Source organism: Grammomys surdaster, unplaced genomic scaffold, assembly GCF_004785775.1.
Source record: "Grammomys surdaster isolate TR1022 unplaced genomic scaffold, NIH_TR_1.0 125561, whole genome shotgun sequence".
Lineage (NCBI taxonomy): Eukaryota > Metazoa > Chordata > Mammalia > Rodentia > Muridae > Grammomys > Grammomys surdaster.
The window spans coordinates 1,945,269-1,964,443 of NW_021620408.1; the positions used below are offsets into that span (position 1 = coordinate 1,945,269).

The 19,175-nt window shown below is 48.1% G+C and overlaps 2 protein-coding genes across 3 annotated transcripts in view; one reads left to right on the forward strand and one right to left on the reverse strand.

Annotated features, from left to right (window-relative positions):
- The window catches only part of Ghrh (growth hormone releasing hormone), a 17,085-nt gene extending 7,973 nt beyond the window's left edge, over positions 1 to 9,112 (forward strand). The window contains exons 1-5 of one of the 2 annotated variants that reach the window (XM_028786593.1): positions 1,610 to 1,679; positions 4,701 to 4,800; positions 5,030 to 5,134; positions 6,903 to 6,993; positions 8,974 to 9,112. In XM_028786593.1, coding sequence (XP_028642426.1) covers positions 4,721 to 4,800; positions 5,030 to 5,134; positions 6,903 to 6,993; positions 8,974 to 9,012 — 315 coding nt within the window. In that variant the 5' untranslated portion in view covers positions 1,610 to 1,679; positions 4,701 to 4,720 and the 3' untranslated portion in view covers positions 9,013 to 9,112. Of the gene's footprint in view, positions 1 to 1,609; positions 1,680 to 4,700; positions 4,801 to 5,029; positions 5,135 to 6,902; positions 6,994 to 8,973 lie in introns of those variants that run through there. The other variant, XM_028786592.1, reaches the window with a different exon arrangement.
- A 3,220-nt stretch (positions 9,113 to 12,332) lies between these two features.
- Rpn2 (ribophorin II) overlaps positions 12,333 to 19,175 on the reverse strand; it is a 44,835-nt gene continuing 37,992 nt past the window's right edge. Inside the window, exons 15-17 of the mRNA XM_028786557.1 lie at positions 18,595 to 18,670; positions 16,763 to 16,892; positions 12,333 to 12,953 (exon numbers count right to left, since the gene is read on the reverse strand). Coding sequence (XP_028642390.1) covers positions 12,941 to 12,953; positions 16,763 to 16,892; positions 18,595 to 18,670 — 219 coding nt within the window. The 3' untranslated portion in view covers positions 12,333 to 12,940. The remainder of the gene's footprint in view (positions 12,954 to 16,762; positions 16,893 to 18,594; positions 18,671 to 19,175) is intronic.

Sequence of the window (19,175 nt, forward strand, 5' to 3'; positions counted from 1 at the left end):
TTTAAAGATTTATTTATTTTACTTATGAGTACACTGTAGCTGTCTTCAGACACACCAGGAGAGGGCATCAAATCTCATTACGGATGGTTGTGAGCCACCATGTGGTTGCTGGGATTTGAACTCAGGACCTCTGGAAGAGCAGTCAGTGCTCTTAACCACTGAGCCATCTCTCCAGCCCTGTAGAGTGATTCTTAATGTATAGCCTCCAACAAGAATTAACATAACCGTTCCTCAAGGTGAGTGGATAAGCAAGCTGTCATAGTCATACAACGAAAGAAAAAAGGCCGGGCAGTGGTGGCACACACCTTTAATCCCAGCACTTGGGAGGCAGAGGCAGGCGAATTTCTAAGTTCGAGGCCAGCCTGGTCTACAGAGTGAGTTCCAGGAGAGCCAGGGCTGTTACACAGAGAAACCCTGTCTTGAAAAACAAAACAAAACAAAACAAAACAAAAACAAAACAGAGAGAGAGAGAGAGAGAGAAAGAGAGAAAGAGAGAAAGAGAGAGAGAAAGAGAGAAAGAGAGAAAGAGAGAGAGAAAGAAAGAAAGAAAGAAAGAAAGAAAGAAAGAAAGGAAGAAAGAAAGAAAGAAAGACAGACCTCAAGAACTCCTGGACTCAAGTGATTCTCCTGTCTCAGCCTCCTAAGAAGCTGGCACTTCGGATACACACACTCCAATACTCAGTGAGGCCCACTTAAGAATCTGTTTTATAGGCTCTAATTTATATGGATTCCAAAGAAAAGAAACTTTAAAATATTTTGAAAGCTGTTATTCTCAGGTGTAGAAACTGAGGCCTTAAGGGTAGAAGGAGCTTGCAAGGGTCACAGAGGTTGTGAGTGACAGAAGGGAGAGGAGGCTGGCCTCTGACCTCTGTGTGAATCTCTCTCTTCTGACCCACAGAGTCACATGAGAAGCCAGCGATTCTGCCTCAGATGCTTTTATGCCATTCTTGAGAACGCTTAGCTACAGGCTAGAAAAATCTGGAAACATCACAGTTCTCCTAAGGTCTCCATCTCTTCTCTCCTTTCACACTTCTCCGAGGCAGCTTCGGTGTTGGGCTGAGTGTTGGGCTGTCTTGACACATTACAGAGGCTGTTCCAGGGTTTGGCTGTCAATATCTGCCTGTTGACAGCTGCAGCTGGTATAAATTAAACACAGGGACATTCTGATAATTGGATGACAAGGGAGACAGTGAACAACACTTTTCCCCATTAAGGGGGAAAACCACTTATTAGTAATATTGTCTACTCCATAGTGAAAAAAGGTTAATGCGTGGACAAAAAAGAATTATAGGAAGTTGGAAAAGCACAGTTTTAGAGAGAGTGAACAAAGCCATAACATTGTTGTAAATATAATTACTAGAATCCTAGTGTTATTCACCATTTTTTCTCAGAATAATCATTCAACATTATATTCTGTTCACCACAAAGACGAAGGAAAAATTCGGTGTGGGTCTTAATTAGTGGGGGCACAGAAACCACTTTTCTCCATTAGTTTGTCTGTGTGATGCTAAAAATGGCGCTTTTGGTTGACTTCTGCGCAATCGACTCTCTGACGCTGACACTTAGGGAAATGAAGGTATAAATGTGAATTACAGCAGTGGCTGGATCGGATGCCCAGTCTGAGGTCAGTGGGACCTGAGCAGCGCCTCAGTCGGAGAGGGATACCTGTCACCTCAGAGGTGAGAGGGGGCGGTCCTGGGGGTTGGGCTGGATGGGGACAAGAAAAATTGATGTCTCACCACCTCACAGAAACCAAGTCAAACAGCCCATGTGTCCTGTGTCCACAGGCTGGTGAGGACATGTAGTAACCGTTCATAGTGCTGTGTTCCTTCAGTAGAGTTCCAGTGGCTTTGGGTGGCTTTGGTGGCTTTTGGTGGCTAGTGCCATGTAGGGACCATGGTGAAGGCATGGTATTTGGGCACATGGAGAAGTGGCAGGCACAAGTGTTGCAGGGGTTGGTGAGAGTCAAGGAAGGGCTTGAGGGCTCCTTCCAGGGTGTGGGCAAGCTTCTGGGTTGAGCTGTGAGCTGGGCTGGGTTTTTCCTGTCCATGGCAGGACTCAGCTGTACATTTTTCTGAAAGCAGTCCAGTTGCTGGAGAGATCAATTCGGCTCATCGATCACCCAGAGCCAACTTAGTATAATTGCCTGGAAATTGATAATATTTTGCTTTCTCCCTCAATGGCAGCCGTGTTCCTCGCTCTTATTTTCCGTCACAATTATTGGGTCTTGGAGGCTTCTATTACTCAATGTGTGACCCCTGCTCCCTGCTTGGATAGACCTGAAGCACTTATAATTATCATCATCGTTATTATTGTTTGACACCATAGACTGTTACCATAAACCCCTTCTTTGGCTTATGATTCCTCACTGAAAACTTTAAGATTTTATGTGGGGTGTGGTTCGGTGCTAGCTAGAGCTTTTGGCCAGGATGTGCAAAGCCCTGAAGGCTCATCTCTGGGAACACGAAAATACTCAGCCTCCAGTTTCTTTGCACTTGAAGGGTTTTGTTTGTTTTGTTTCTTTGTTTACAGTTACTTGGTCAAATGGTTTCAGAATTGGACTAGAATTGCATGCTTTGAGATTGTCAGTTGCATAGGAGAACATTCAACAAAAGTAGACAATCCCCTGGAGGTTTTCACAGAGCCTGGCTCATGTGTACCCTTGAGACCCGACCTCTGTTTGCCACAGATGTCACAGATGCCACTCTGGCAAATGGTGTCATCTAATGAGGATTGACACCCCTTCCTCCTAACACTCAACACTTCATCTATGTCCAACCCCAGAATTAGCCCCATCCAAAGCCCCAAAAGCCAGTGCTTCAAGATCTAGAGTATTTTCAGCATCATCAGAGGCAGCTGGGTTTGGGCCACTTTGTCACTCGGAACAGAGTCAACGGCTATTTCACAGTCTCTGTTCCTGTCTTACTGTAGCCAGAGTGACTCTTGTTCCTCCAGTCTGTGTCCACTGGGACTGGCCAACTCCATGCAATAGGCTTGCATAGCTGGGGTTGCTGTAGAGTCTGGACCCATCCCTGGCAGGAAAGGCCATGGGTTGGAGGTGGGGACTTGTCTAGGAGCTCCTATTGAATTCTAGGGGACAGGGCAGGAGGGGAGAAGGCAGAGGAGGTAGAGGAGAGCTTAGGCCAAGAGTAGGGTCTGAGCTTCATGACAGAGGGCTTCTGATTCTGGGAGTAAAGAGACCAGGGCCTTGGAGATGAAACATGAAGAGGTGAGAAGCCAGAGTGTGGAGAAGCAGGAAATGCAGAGACTGTACCAAGGGACCTCCGTTTGTCCCAAGAGCTCCCTGAAGAGTTCCGTGTTTGAAGTCCCACTTCTGGAGAGGCCCAGCCTGCCTGGAGAAGGAGTGTGATGTATGAGGAAGACAGGAAGTGCAGATACCTGGCCCAAGAAACAAGGCCTAAGTCTGATGAAAACGTACCTGAGTGGCCTGGTGTGGAGGGAGGGGCCTGAGACCACAGTGAACAGCTCTCATGGATGCTTCCTGAGGCCCAGGGCACCCCTGATCAGTGGCGGCCAGAATCTGCCGAAGGGGCCTGGTGCTCAGTGAGAAGTGAGCATAGACAACCATTGTGGACTGAGTTAGTGCTGGCCAGGCTTACAGAAATCAGCCTTCAGCAGAATTCGGGAGAAAGAGAAGACATGGGAATGGAGGGCTGCTCTCCCTCTCAGAGACCAGTTTGATCATGCAGAGCAGACATATGCTGAGAAGACTCAGCTCCTCGATGACCAGTGGCTCCAGAACAGGGCAGGCCAGAGCTGACAGGAACATCTTCCTGAACCAAGGCAGCTCTTCCCCTCAGTGCAGAACATGGTGTTAACAGATCCAACTCAGGGTAATTACGAAGTCTGAGAAGACGCTGGCACACTCACGCTCCCACTCGATGCCCCCTCTTCCCTTTCAGCGCTAATCCTCTGGGAATGTAACAGTTCTGCCAGGTGAGGTGGCACATGTCTGTAATTCCAGCTCTCAGGAGGCTGAGGCAGGAGGATTATGAGTTAGAGGTGAGCCTGGGCAACACAGTGAATTCCAGGCAAGCCTCAGCTACATTTCGAGGCACTGTCCCAAACCTCATCTCCAAAATGTAAGCTTCTGGAACAAGAAGAGTCTCCATTTCCTCCAACTCTACACAAGATGAAACATTGAGAATCTGCTCTCTGAGTGAATAAGAGCTAAATGACCACAGTAGAAGTTTCTAGAGAGTTCCTTTCGTGCCAGGCTGTTCACTCGGGTGTTTCTCTGCACCTGGCCTGATAATAATGCTTATTACTTCTATCTTACATCTGGGAAAACTGAGGCCCAGATAGGTTAAGCCACTGTAATGGGGAATTTAGCTAGTAAGATCGGAACTGGGGTTGGAGGTCACATTTACCTGTGAGCATGGTGCCTCTGCCTCCTGCTGTCAGTAGACTAGGGGAAGGTGTGCTCTCCTCTCTCCCTCCTAGCACCCCCCAACCCCCAGGCAGCTTGCTTCTCTCACTCTTGCAGGAGGGGCAGTTTCGAGATGTTAACTGATTTTCAGCTCAGCCCCATGAGGTAGCCAGTGTGGCTTCACTCCTGGTGGGGAAGTCGAGCTGAGGACTGGGAATACCGAACTTGAATCCAGGTGGATGAAGACCAGGGCTTGTCATGGAGTGGTACCCTGGGGGACACTGATTGTATCCTGCTGATCTTTCTGCAGGTCCTACCCAGGAGTGAAGGATGCCGCTCTGGGTGTTCTTTGTGATCCTTACCCTCACCAGTGGCTCCCACTGCTCACCGCCCCCCTTACCTTCCTCCAGGTAAGCAGCAAGGACTTCTGCATAAATGGAGTCACCAGTGCCAGTGCAAACTGTTCATCTCAGGCAGTGACCAGGCATTGAGCTCCAGAGGCCACGATTTGAGCTAGGATTTGAGTCTCTCTGGGAGTAAGGGGAACACGGGACAACAAAGGGGACCTTACTGAGATGTCATGTGGCTCACAGTGTTCTCCTACCTAACCCCATCCTGACCTCTGACCCCTTTGCACAGGATGCAGCGACATGCAGATGCCATCTTCACCAGCAACTACAGGAAACTCCTGAGCCAGATGTACGCCCGCAAAGTGCTCCAGGACATCATGAACAGTCAGCAAGGGTAAGCAGACATGCTAGTAGCTACTTCCCAGTCACCTCTGCATCGGAGTTGGGAAGGGCTGAGGCGAGAGGTGGGGACCAAGCTTTGTTTCTTCCCTGAGACAGCACACATCAGTGGCGCTCAACCTTCCTAGTGCTCTGACCCTTTAATACTGCTCCTCGTGTTGCGGCAATCTCCAACCATAAAATGGATTGCTACCTTACGATTACAGTTTTGTTACTGTTATGAATTATAATGTGAACATCTGACATGCAGCTCTGATCTGCAACCTCAAAGGGGTCAAGACCCACAGGCTGAGAACCACCGGTGTGTACACTTTCTGAATTTTGCACAGGAAAAGTAGCCCAGGTCATACCTCCACTTAGACCTACTGTGTGCCTCTCTCTGTTTTTGGCTCCAGCAGTGACGATGCTGAATGTCATTGTTCCAATTTGATCTGGATATCAGGCCAGAAACAAAGACTAGGCCTGGGGACATGTGTACACATGGGGACTGCACTGTGGACACAGGAAGCCTGTGCCAGGGCAGCCACCATAAGTCTCTTCTCAGATCTTTGAGACCAGCTGTCATTACCCCATTGGACAGACCCATGTGTCATCTCCAAAGGATGCCCAAAGAGTGGCCAAGCGAAGATCTAAACAACCTGGCTTTGAAAAGTACAAGAATGCCATAGCGATAGAGTTAGCATGTGCTGCCTTTGCAGAGGACCTGGGTTCAATCCCAGCACCCACATGGAAGCTGACACCTTTCTACAACTCCAGTCTCAGGGGCTCTGATGCCCTCTTCTGGCCTCCACAGGCACCAGGCATACATGTAGGCAAAAACACCTATACACATAAAAATAAAGAAACAGACTTTAAAGCTACAGTAGTACTTTCAGAGTGAACAGCTCCTACCATTTGCTCATTCCCTCCCCAGATGAGCAGCACACAGGGGCACACCCAGACACGTGTACGTTTGTCATGATGATGGTCTCTTTTCTGCTGAGCCATTTTTAAATTCCTCATTTTTTCTGAGGTAGGGTCTTGTCTAGCTCAGGCTGGCCTTGACCTCAACATGTACCTGAGGATGTCTCTTCTGAGTCTCCTGCTTCTACCTCCTGAATGCTGGGATTTCCAGCCTGTGCCTTGCTCAGTGACCTTTTACCCAGTGGCACTTGTGTCTCCTAACATCTAACACCACCCTCTTCTGTGCTCAGTGACACTGTCACTCACGATGCTTATTTAAATCTCACAGTTGTCTCGACAGGTTCCTAATACTTATTTCTTTTCTGACCCAGGACCCCAGTGTAGGCTCACAGACTCTGTCACCATCCTATCTGTTTTCCACTGTTAGACTGATTTTATGCCCATGACTGTTATGCTCGAACGCATGTCTGCTTACCACATGCATGCCAGGTGCCCTCCAAGGTCAAAAGAGGGCATCAGGTGCCCTCCAAGGTCAAAAGAGGGCGTCAGATGCCCTGAAACTGATTCAGTAACCTCATAATTAGTACCTGCTGCGGCCTTCCCAGTGTGGGTATCAGAAGCTGCCACCCAAGTTCATCCACTTACTGGTGGATAATAAATTTGATCACTTGTTTTAATGCTCCATCTACAAGGTTAGTGATCTGTGGGGAGGGTTTTGCAGTGGTACAGACATGCAGGCTGTACTTTTCACTCCCGTGCCCACTGCTCCCCAGATATTACTGAACGTAAGAATCCACTCAGACTGACTGGACATCCTACCCAATGGTGATCCTCTCTGTTTTTTCTTTCCAAACTCATAGGGAGAGGAACCAGGAACAAAGAACCAGGTTCAGCCGCCAGGTGGACAGCGTGTGGGCAGAGGACAAGCAGTTGACCCTGGAGAGCATCTTGGTAACCCTTCTGCAAAAAAACACAAATTGGGGGGGGGGGTACAGTTGGAGGAGGAAGGGCACAGGTTGGAGATGCTTTGGTTGAGACAGGATTTCTCTGGGTAGCCTTGGCTGTCCTGGAACTCACTTTGTAGACCAGGCTGACCTTGAACTCAGAGATCTGCCTGCCTGCTTCTCTCCCAAGTGCTAGGATTAAAGGTATGGCTGCTGGCACCCACCTGAGGGAGATTTTTCTAGGGACTTTAGAGACTTCCTTCTGGGTCCCAAGAAAAGCAAAGAATCTCATTTTCCCCACAAGTGTGGGGCCTAGTCTTCCAAGCAAAGGTACAAGGCTCTCTGCCCACTAAGCCTCAGGGACATCCATGTGAGGGGACTGTATGCTGGCCATTGCAGTACAGAGTAAGAGGCCAGGCTCAGTGTGTCTGAAATGTTATCAGTGCTTCTGATATGAGTCTCAGACCCTTAACAGGTGCCTCAAGGGATTGCTGTAATACAACAGGTACACCTCAGACCCCCTGTAAAAAGACCCATGCACTTCTAATGCCCAAGACAAACTGACTTTCCCATGCCCGGTGCTGACAGGGCAGGCACATACTGTCATAAGAGGCAGAGCTGGTCATGATAGTCCTTCCCCATCTCCTTGATCCTCACATCCCCACCAGGAGTCAGGGAAGATGGAGAATGTTTCCCCTTTCCACAGAAGAGGAAAAGCAAGGCTAAGAAGAGGCAGGGTCGGAGAGACTGGCAAGTCCAAGCTGTCTTTGCCTACCTTGGGATGTATTCCCACAAGCCCTAGTTCTAAAGACTGACTGTAAACTGACCACATGCACTTCCTGGCGAGACTCTGCTCCCACAGCAGCCTAGGAAGCAAACTCAGTTCTGTCAGACAGATGATGAGGGAGGGGCTGGCCCCAGGGCTGGCTTTGGATCTCTCTACCTACAATTTCATCCTCTACAAAAGGAACAGGTGAACTCTGTTCCCTTGTAAGAGCTCAAAGGCCAGAACCATGGGAATACTGCCTCTAAGAAGAATTCCACCCAATGTCTCTCACCAGGAGAGAAGGTAATCTCCCACTGGAGCCCAAAGGAAGAGAGGCGGCTACAGATCCTTGTTCCTGCCAAATATGACAAGGGGCCTGAGAGAGGTAGAGCTTTGTGGCTCGGGCCCTGTTACCCCAAATTTGGGAAGTTAAGACAGGAAGACTAATAGTTCAAGGCCAGGACTAGAGAGAGGACTCAGCAGTTAGGAGCAGTTGCTACGCTGGCAGAGGTCCTGCATCCAATTCCCAGCACCCACGTGGTGGCTCACAACCATCTGTAGCTGTAGTCCCATGGGACTGAATGCTCTCTTCTGGTTTGCAAACATACATGCAGATAAAACACCCATATACGGAAAACACACACGTAAATAAATCTTAAAAATTAAAAAGTTCCTGGCCAGCTTAAGCTGTAGTTTAAGACTCTGCCTCAAAATAAAATTCATGGAGTAGAAGAGAACAATTTGTACCCATCCCCTCTGCTAACCTTCCTGAGAAGAGGCCAACCTTCTGGTTTAGCCTTTCTCTCACCTTTGCAACAACCATCCAGTGGATTCTGTGTGAAGCCCTGGGCTGGGCATCAGCTGTATTCAGATCATGGGGTAGCTTCTGCTCTCATGGAGTCTACCTCAGAGGCAGGGAGGAGTCCCACTTGTTCTTGTGAGGTTGGTCATTCAACTTGTGACCAACAGAAAGGTTTGCAGGGTGTATGGGAAGAAGCTGATCCTGTCTAAGGGTTGGAAGAGAAGCTTAAGGTCTCAGTGGCAGACAGTTAGCAGGGCAAGGGCATGAGTGGGATTTACATGACTGCAGCCATGAGCGTCTTTCCAGCCGCTGCCTCCTGTCTCTGGGAACCGGGAAGTTCTGGCCCCACCTGGAAGCCCAGTCATCTTAGTGGTTCATGAGTCCTGGCATCTGGATTGAGTGTCTCTTTCTTTCTGCAGCAGGGATTCCGAAGGATGAAGCCTTCAGCGGAGGCTTGAGTGCCCCGGCCCCTAAATACATCTGTACCCCGTTACTTCTACTTCTGTTCTGACCCTTTCCTTCCTCTGTAAATACAATAAAACCCCATCTTCATCTGCAGTTCAGCTTCTTTTATTGTCAATCTGTTTTTTTTTTTTAAAAAAACATGGTTTATATGGTTACCTCTCCCAAGTAGCATGGCGAAGGACAACGGTGTGAAACAGTTGGAGCTGGAGAGACAGCTCAGCTGGTGAGGTTCTTGCTGTGCAAGCAAGCATGAAGCCGAGCTCAGACCCCAGCACCCACATAAAGTAAGGCACAGGAGTGCGTGCCTGTAGTGTCCGAGATGGGGAGGCCCTGAAAGACGGATCCCTGAGGCTCGCTGGCCGATTAGTTTAGTCTGTGAGTCCCAGTGAGAGAGGTCTCAGAAAAAAAGGCCACAGTCCTTGGCTACATAGTAAATTCCAAGTCGGTCTGGGCTACATAAATTTCTCAGAAAAGCAAACAAAAAAACCTGAATAAATTAAGCCTTAAAAATTGACAACTGTAAAGCCTGGATGACGGGATGCCTGGAATGATTGATTAAAAGTGTAAAAATAACCACAGCATTTAAAATTGGATGGGACTCCTACCTCTAGGTTTTCCTAGCCAACCTAGTTCAATGCCAGCAGGAAAGGGAAGCACGTGACGTCGGTCCTGAGTCGGTCCTGCGACGTCTGAGGCCAGGTCTCCTATCTGTGAAAGCCCACCTGCTCCCCTGGGCAAGCAACAGAAGTGCACTGCAGGAGGCCGTTTGGTGGCTGCTGGAGACAATGTGAACAATGGGGGGAAAAAAGCTCCTCTGGAGGAGAAGGCTAGCCTAGAAGGGCAGGCAGAGGCAGGAGGCAGGGAACCTGCCAAGGTCTGAGACAAAGGCGGAGCTGAGCTGAATGGGAGACTCCCCCTCCCTTCTGGGCCCCACCTGCTCATCTCTTTCCCTGCCCTGTCCCAACAAAAGCAAAAGCTTTCAACGTTTAATTAGTTTTTCAGATAAAATACTGGGCGCTGAGAACCAAGGCTAGTTGTGGGTTTTGAGGTGAATGCCATTTCAGAAGGGCAAACCCATTGCAGCCACCCTGGGCTTTCTCTCCATTAGCAGGGCCTCTAGTGGCAGTTTAAAGACTTAACTCCTCCCACAAGAGGAGTTGGGAGCTACTTGCTCCTGGGGGGCCCTACTTAAGACTGAGGGCCACTTACATTGCACTAAAGATGTTTTCTTATCAATGGAGGACTTCTCCCTTTCATGTTTGAATTAACTTGGGAGTTCGCAGGGAGACTCCCTCCATGGCTTCCTACAACTGCACGGTGGAGGGGCCAGAGCCCACTTACTGGCAGGGTGCCAGCTAATGTCAGGGTGACTGGTACCAGGTCACACACCCAAGAGGGAGCAAGTCCAGGACTGATGGGTGTGTAGGGGGGGGAGAGGGAGGTAGGGGTAGTGACTGTTCTTGTATTGCTGTATGATTTCAGGCCCCTCAGTACTGTGAGCTGGGACATCAAGTGACCTAAACTATCGGGGCACAGGTAGAGCTGGAGCAAACTGCTTACAGGGCTTCTCATCACAATGAAGGTGCTCATTAGTTATGACGGGGCCACAGCCTATGGAAACCTGTGAAGCCATCATCAAGTGAGACCAGGGCTGTGCCTGCTGGTTAATGTTTATAATCCCAACACTAGGGAAACGGAGGCAGAGGGTCATGAGTTCCAGGTCAGCTCATGCTACATAGTGGGACTTTGCCTCAACAAACACTTAATAATCCTTAGGGGCAAGGGAGAGGATTCATCACTGGCTGTGAAGCATGAGAAGCCCAGTGCCCATAAAAAACGCCAGGCACCATGCGACTCTTACAATCCCAGTGGGATGGAGGAATAGATAGGCAGACCCGGGGTCTCACTGGCCAGCCAGCCTGGCCCACTTGGCTAGCTTGGAGTTAAGGTGGTGGTGAGCTGCCCCATTCGGGTGCTGGAAACTGAATCTGGGAGTCCTCTGTGAGAACAGTATGTGCTCTTAACTACATCAGCCCCTCAAAATCCAGGCTTTTAGAATATAAATTCTGGCCGGGTGGTGGTGGCACACGCCTTTAATCCCAGCACTTGGGAGGGAGGCAAAGGCAGGCGGATTTCTGAGTTCGAGGCCAGCCCGGTCTACAGAGTGAGTTCTAGGACAGCCAGGGCTACACAGAGAAATCCTGTCTCGAAAAACCTAAAAAAAAAAAAAAAATCTCTCAGAAAATAATTTTTATGTGTGTCTGTGAATGTGTTCATGGAGGCCAGGGGTTAACCTCAGGCACTATCCACCTTGTTTTTGAGACAGTCTTGTTAGCCTGGGGCCGTCTGACTGAGGAGGTGTGAGCGCTAGGATCTTGCCTGTCTCTGCTTTTCCAGTGTTGAGATTTCAGGCATACTCAGGGTTCAGCTATGGGTACTGGGCTAACCTTTCTAGCCCAAATGTCTCCATTTTAAAAAGCTGGCATCTAGTTCTAATGTTAACCACCATGGATAAAACAAAATACTTATAGGCCACTGCACTGGTTTGTAATCCTTGGGAGAGGTGAGGCCTCAAACTGCAGAATTCTAAATAGAACTGTCCTAGAATCTTTTCCCCTTCCCCAACCAAAACCCTCATTTCCTTACCACAGCAAAATCTGGTTAGGCTGGAGAGCAACCTTTAGACCCCAAATTTAACAAAGACTCTAAGATCTAGCCTAGAGCTAGATCCTATGTTCCTCCTGCTTCAGCTTCCTGAGTGGATTACAAAGGAATGCCACCACAAAATGTATCTTGTTTCAATATAATAATAAGGGTCTCTCTGTGTACTCACTCCAGGGTAGGGGAACGCCCACTTTGCTGCAGGAGTGTTGGGAACAAACGTTTACTCAGGTGGTCAGTCAGTCAGTGCTATAGTTTGAATTAGAGTCCTTCCAAAATCATATTGAAAGATATCCCAGTGCATTAAAAGGTGACGTGGTTCATACCAGTGTCTGGATTATTACCTTTATTCAAGGGCCAGGGGAATTAGCTAGCTACTCTTTTGTTTTCCTGTCCCTTCTGTCTCTGGGAACACGGATACGGCATCAACATCATCTGGAATGCGCAGACTCTCTTACTACTTACCAACCTTTGAGTTCTTAGGACTGTTGGGTCTGTCTGTCTGTCTATCTCCACACATCAATCTACCTTCTTATTTATAAATTATCCATCTATTATTACATTGCTTATAAATCATCTTACTGCCTATAAATGATCTATTTTACTGTTTCTAAAGTACCTGCTGCTTTGTGGTATTTTATCACAGAAGGAATGGACCGAAGCAGTCAGCTTTATTTATTGACACAATTTCAACCCTTCTCTACACACCAAGCCCAAATGTTCAAGGCAAAAGCCTAGAGCAGGCCTTTTGAACAGAACACAGAAGAATCTTCAAGGACAAGCATGGCTCCCACAAAATGCTTGCTCCTGGAGCCGAAAGGACACAGGTCTTTTGTTTTCTAGGGCACTTTGAGTACTGTTAAGAAAGGGGTGAGATGGCCCAACTGAAGACTGCTGAGTCCTCACATTTCACACGCAAGGCTCCACCACCACTGGGAGTCCACCATTCTCTTTATTCCAAAGCTGATGAATTACAGATTTCAACTTCAAATATAACATCTGGGCAACCTGGGATATTCACAGCATCTTGCTAGGCCTCATGACAAAGGGACAGACAATCTGGGCCCAGACATATCTGCTCCGTGAAGTAAATGTGAGAAACAAGTAAACAGGTAAGCACAGCCCAACTTTTCTCTTTCTAAATAATAGGTACTTCCTCCTTTCCTGTTCGGTCCTCAGTCCTTCCTTTCACACTACAAACTGCCGCCACACCTTGTTAAATGTTCATCTCAGCCTTGAGTCTTCAAACTTCTTCTGGAACTAATGAGCTGTTCTGGAAGAAAACGGAGACAGACATACAATTACTTATGGTTTAAAAGGACAGTGATTGTTCTTCTGTGGGAAGACAGGCATTCTCCCACTGGAAGATGTTTTCGACAAGGGGACAGTCCTGTATCTACTGGCTCCATTTGTAAATGCCCTGTCTCATTTCAAAAAACAGCTGAATCCCATGATGACCCCAAAACCATGAAGGAAGCTGAGGACTGAGGAAGGAGCGTGTGCAAACACGGGGATGAGGTAATTCCAGGCACACCTCTCACAGTACAGGCCCAAACAGGGAAGACTTCAGTCAGAAAGAGTTTAATCCTGCCAGCTGCCTGCATTCTTGCCAGTACAGACTCAGCAACTAACCTACTAAAGAAAGAGTATGGAAAAGGGCACTTGGTTCATAAAAACACTGTTTGGTTTGTTTGGTCTTCCTTCCATTCTTTTTTGGTTTGTAGGTTAGTTGGCTGGTTGGCTGGCTTTGGTTCCTTTTTTTTTTGGAGATAGGGTTTTGTTACGTAGCTCAGGCTGGCCCCAAACTTGTGATCCTCCTGCCTCAGCCTCTTGAGTGCTAGGATAGTGTACTTCTCAGATGAGAATCTCTCAGGCATTTTCTTCCCATCATTTCCTGAGGGAAAGAGCTGCAGAAGCTCAAGAAGGAAATGTGTAACCAAACAGAAGGCAGCCACGTAAGAGCAGAGAGCAAGCAGCAAGCGTGACAGAACACAGCTCAGCAGGCTGTGGGCCACGTGTGAACTGGGAGGATTCTACCAGTCTCACAGAATGGCAGGCTTCAAACCAACTGATTAAAGCAGTCCTCAGGAGGGCATGCAGGTACGGTGCTGGATCCTACAGACCAGTATGTGTGCCTTTAATTCTTTACCAGTGTTCACAAGTTCTTGACATTAGAGTTGTACCTGAGAGTGTCCAGGCTGGAAGGACAGCAAGGGTATGAAATGAGGTAGGAGAACTCAAAACCCCAGACCTTGGCCAACAACTGAAAGACTCCATCATACTTGCTCAAACCAACATGTGCCCTTCGTCAGCAGCACTGAGCCACATGGGGTAGGCCTGCACATGGGGGTGGGGGGGGGGGTTCCAGGCCCCACATGTCTCAAAGGCTCCAACGATCAGACTTGGATAGCAGGAGAGGTCAGAGTGAAGAACAAAAGAACTGGACAAGTCACAGGAAGGACTAGTTCTGAAGGTAAACCTCAGACAGAGCAACTGAAATTTAGGGCAAAACCAAAAGAATAAGGTCAGGCCACAAGGGTAGGCGAGGGACAGCCTACACCAGGGTTCAGAGGAGCCTTCTGGACTGGAGAGTCTATCTTACTAGGTGGGAGTCGTATGACTACATGCTTACTTTTGCTTATTTATTCATTATTTATCTAGATACAACGTCTCCTATAGCCGAGGATGACATTGAACTCCTGACCCTCATGCCTCTGTCTTCCAAATGTTGGGATTACAGGTGTAAGCTACCATGTCCAATATACCTCACTTACACCTGGGGGGGGGGGGGTCGGGGTCATTTTCTTTCTGAGTTAAGGACAAGGGCTTTTGTTGACTTTTCCATTTCCAGAGGATTAAAAACTAGGTGAGCTGGGATTTGCTTTATTTCTTTGTCGGGGAAAGCTATTTCTAAGGCAAGGGATAAAAGGAGACATGAGTGAAAATTAAAATCTCTCTGTCCTACTTGTGGTGTAAGGCAGGGATGAGCCAACTATGTCACAGAGGCCCAATCCAGCCCACCTCCAGGTTGGGGAGATAGTATTTTTGGGTGCGTGGTCCATGGGTTCACACTGCAGTGCTGGAGGGAGACAAGCATCAACATACTGGACAAAGAGACTCCACAGAGCCTCTCGTGGGCCCTTCGTCTGCAGGAGCAGATCCAGGAAGCTGCACCTACCCCTGCCCTTGCTCTAATCCTGACTGAATCTGCTGTCCCATCAAGAGCCCTTGAAAGGAGGGCTGCTGTGTGTCACACCCTGTGCTCCAGGTATGATTTTGCTGTTGGCTTTGATCTGTGGTCATCAGCCATTCACAACTGAATCTCACCAAATTGCACGGTTCAGACAAGTGTTCTGGAAAGGCCTAGAAGTAGTGACAAGGTGTGCCAGGAGTTGCCGTGGGACCATCACTTAGTGAACCACATAGTCAGGATGGATGGGCCCTGGCAAGAAGTCCAAGTTGGACTTGTCTTACCCTCAACTCCTGTTCTCACACAGAGGGACTACTGTCTACACAGCGGCATCCTCCGGGAAGGCTGTCCCGGTCCAGCCACAAGCTCACTTAACAAGTTGTCAAACAGCCTCTGAATTCATCCTGGTAGAGGGAGTGGTGGGGAGGACCGAGCAGGTGGAAATGGGACAGTAACTGGCATGCATGATGTGGGCAAGACGGGAGAGGGAGCCTGCCTCTGGGGTGAGCCGCCCTTCATCTTTACCGTAGTGTCCTATATTTTGCCAATCTACTGCTCTGCTCTGCAGCGGTCCTGCCAAAGGAAAGAGGTTTGAGAATCAAGAAAAGAAGTGAGAGACAAGCTGAGGACACACATGGTAAACCAGACCAGAGCTCCTGTCAAGGCCGGGCCTTTTCCCGGGCAGCACAGGCTGTCGGACGTGTGAAGAGGAGGTGGGGAGGGGAGAGCACCCAAGTCTCTAATGAGAGCCATGGGTCTTTCCAGAAAGTGCACATGAGTAGGGCTTCCACAGTGGAGACATCTGCTGCATGGACTCTACAGGGAATGGTTTTCTCACACTGCTCTTCCCTTGACTTCATTGTTCTTGTGGACAATTTCCAGAGAAGAAAGAAGTTAATGGACAGAGCACATACAACCTTCTGGGTCTGGAAGCCCAGACTGGTCGCTGAAGGAAAAACAACCAAGTCCCAGCCTTCCTTTTCTGGATGCAATGTGCAGTGTCAGGGGTGAAGCAGCTACAACTGGGGGCACTGAGAGCAGCTCTGGCGGGACCTAGACGGGGCCCAGGGAAGTCAGGGATGTTTGCACAGGAGCTCATGGTGAGGCAGCTTACGAGACCCCCCAACCCTGCCCAGTCCTTAGTGGTCTCCTTGATAACACCCCTCTTGGATCAAACAGATGTAACTGGCAGCGTGTTTAAGGGCATGTTTCTGAGTTCCATTCTGCCAGCAAAAGTCCCAGAGAGGAGAAAGCAGAGTGAGTCTGAAAATAATTTCTTTCAAAGGTGAAAGCAATTCTGACCTTTTCTTATTGGCCTTTGCGTGGCTGTAATCAGTCAGGTTCTATAAAGTCAAATCAATGAGAAACACCTATGTGACATTTAAATTTGCCTCCAATTCTGTTCGGAAAGTCAAGCTGCTACCACATTTGTCTGCCTGTCATGCTGGCTTTCAGTGGGTTGCCATGCCCACACAACTGCTGAGGGGCAGAATACAGACCTGTAGATGGGAGGGACAGCTCTGGCACCATCCAGGGCCCCAGCAGAGGTGCCATTTTGGGGGCACAGGAGGGGAGGGCAAGAAGGATTTTTACACCACATGGCTAACACATTTCATCAACACAATGCAGTCAACCCCTCCCCTCCCTCTCATTCTAATGTGAGGACACAGACTACTCTGACTTTCAAACATCTACCACTGGTCACTAAGGCTACTTTCTTCTTTACAAGTCTTGCTTATGGCTTCCCTAACAGGCTGGAGGAAGGTATCAGACTTGCCCCCAAGGATGTGAATCATTCTGCCACATACCTTTGTGGTCTCACAGCTAGGCTGGCAGTGCCCACACAAACGTCTCTTATCCCACCCTGGAGCTTGGTCCATCCCCAGCCTCACCTCTTAACTGCCTGCTGGGCCAGCATTCGGTTGCCAGCCAGAAATGTCACAGTGCCCAGGACAGCCAGGTACTTCAGGGTCTGGAACATGTTGAGCTGAGTCCAGTAGACATACATGAGCCCCAGCATTGCTATAAGAGTGTCATGATATCCAGTTAATGGGAGCAGTGACAGTGGGGAGGGGTAGGGAGCAGGGTGCTGCACCCTGAGGGTCAGCATTTCCCAGCAGCTTTTTTAACCCTTTTATCTCAACACCAGACAACAATATACTTGCCTTTGAGCTTTCTTTACCAAGAAATCTAGAGGTGAGACTCTGAGTTCAGGCACCATTACCTCTCTGAGCTACAGGCCTGCTCCCATCCACTCTGCTTCCCTCACGTGGGCTTTTGTTTTTACTTTCTAATATTTGGGATAATTTTAGGTTTCAAATTCTTTTTTTCCCCCTTCTCTTCTCCCTCTCGCTCTGGCCCCACTTGCTCTGGCCCAAAGGTTTTTATTTATTTATTATATGTAAGTACACTGTAGCTGTCTTCAGACATCCCAGAAGAGGTCATCAGATCTCATTACAGATGGTTGTGAGACACCATGTGATTGCTGGGAATTGAACTCAGGGCCTCCAGAAGAGCAGTCAGTGCTCTTAACCACTGAGCCATCTCTCCAGCCCTTAGGTTTCAAATTCTTAATGAAAACATTGAGGACATAAGCCAATTAGTCATTTCCTTTTAATTAGAAACATATTAAGAACAATTTGCCACTGTGGCTTAGAAGTGAGCAGGGGCCTGGGAAGGCTCAATGCAGAGCCGGGCTCTGAGCACTGGGGTTTTTGTAGGCTCTACTCTTACCAGCTTGTAGCTTCCCTGAGCCCAAATTCTTTCACCATCAAATGGGTTAGAGTTCCTGCCCCAGTTACCCCTATCAGGGTTCATTGAGACTCAAACAAGGAAATACACTTAAAAGGAAATTGGCAAGGAAGGTCATGGCTCTAAACACATTTCTATTCGTGTCTTGCTCCCAGCCTGAGGAGGGCTGTCATTCAAGTTCAGTAACTAAGCAGGGGAGAAAGGTCACCCTACCAGTTCTGCCCAGGATGACAGATAAACTACCACAGAGGTGATTGATTTTTGAGGTCAGGAACCAATGTGAGAATCTCATCAAAGTTACAGACTCCCTTTCCTCCAAAATATTTCCACATTTGCCTGGAAAGAGATTCTTCTATGGATCCCCAGAGAAGCCATGTACTATATATGGATACAGAGATAATATGCCTTCAAGAGGCAAAGGAATTAAAAACATTATGTTTCCAGTGGGATGCAAAGGTCTGGAAATGCTTCCATGATTTGGGAATTTACTCTTGTTATGCTTAGGCTGTTTAGGTTCTACATTCTCCAAGAACAATGGAGGACAGTGTGTCTGATCAAGGAAGGGATTTTCTATTACTGTCCAGACAGAGCTGCCAGCAAATATGAGGATCAATGTGGTGTAGAAAGATAACCTTTGGAAACGGCATTAAATGCTCTTCATCCAGGAAGACAGCTCAGTGTAAAGACACGCTAAGTGAGTAATCTCTGGAAATGAACGGGCTATTAAATGAGGGTAAATGGCTTGCCACAGCCTCCCAGTACAATGAGGCCCAATAGAATGACAGCTGTTGTAAGCTGACAGGCCAAACAGGTTTATCATCATATTAACTGTGCTGAAAGGCCAGGAAGAAGAGGGAAACGTGCTATTAAGCCATTATAGTTAATAGGTTGTGAGTCTACTTAACAGGGCTTTAGCGTGGGCAGGCAAAATGTCAGAGGAGGTTACATGGAATTAGCAGCCTGGGGCACTTACCAGCATGTCCCAGGTGAAAGACAACTGTGCTAGGAGCAAAGGTGAAGTTGGAGATATTGGCTCCAATCCGGATCCACTGAGTGACCGAGAAATAAATGAAGATTAGAGTGTGACAGTGTGGGGACACACACTATGCCAACACTGACCCGAGCCCCAGAGCGTCAAAGTTCATATACACTAGAAGGACAGGAATTTCTCTAGGTGACAAACATGCCGTTCTAAGTCCTCAGGAAGAACTGTCTCTTCTTCCCTCTGAAAGGTCAGAAGCTGCATCGATCACAAATGACTGACAGTTCTACTAAGCTGTCTAGGAGTCAGGACCGTAAACCACAGGCAGCAAGAACATGCTCTCACGATGGATTCGGTGCCTCCATCACCCCAATACAAAGATACTCACACACCAGGTCTGTCTGAAAGCTTGTGCACACTCTGCACTTTTAACATTTATCTTTGTTGAAAATCAACCAATTAATTTAAAACACAGGCAACCTGCCAAAAATAATACCTAAAGTTTTGTTTGCCTAAATTCTCCGAGCTTTGAGGTTATGTACCTACATTTATGATTTTCAGAGAAACAAAGG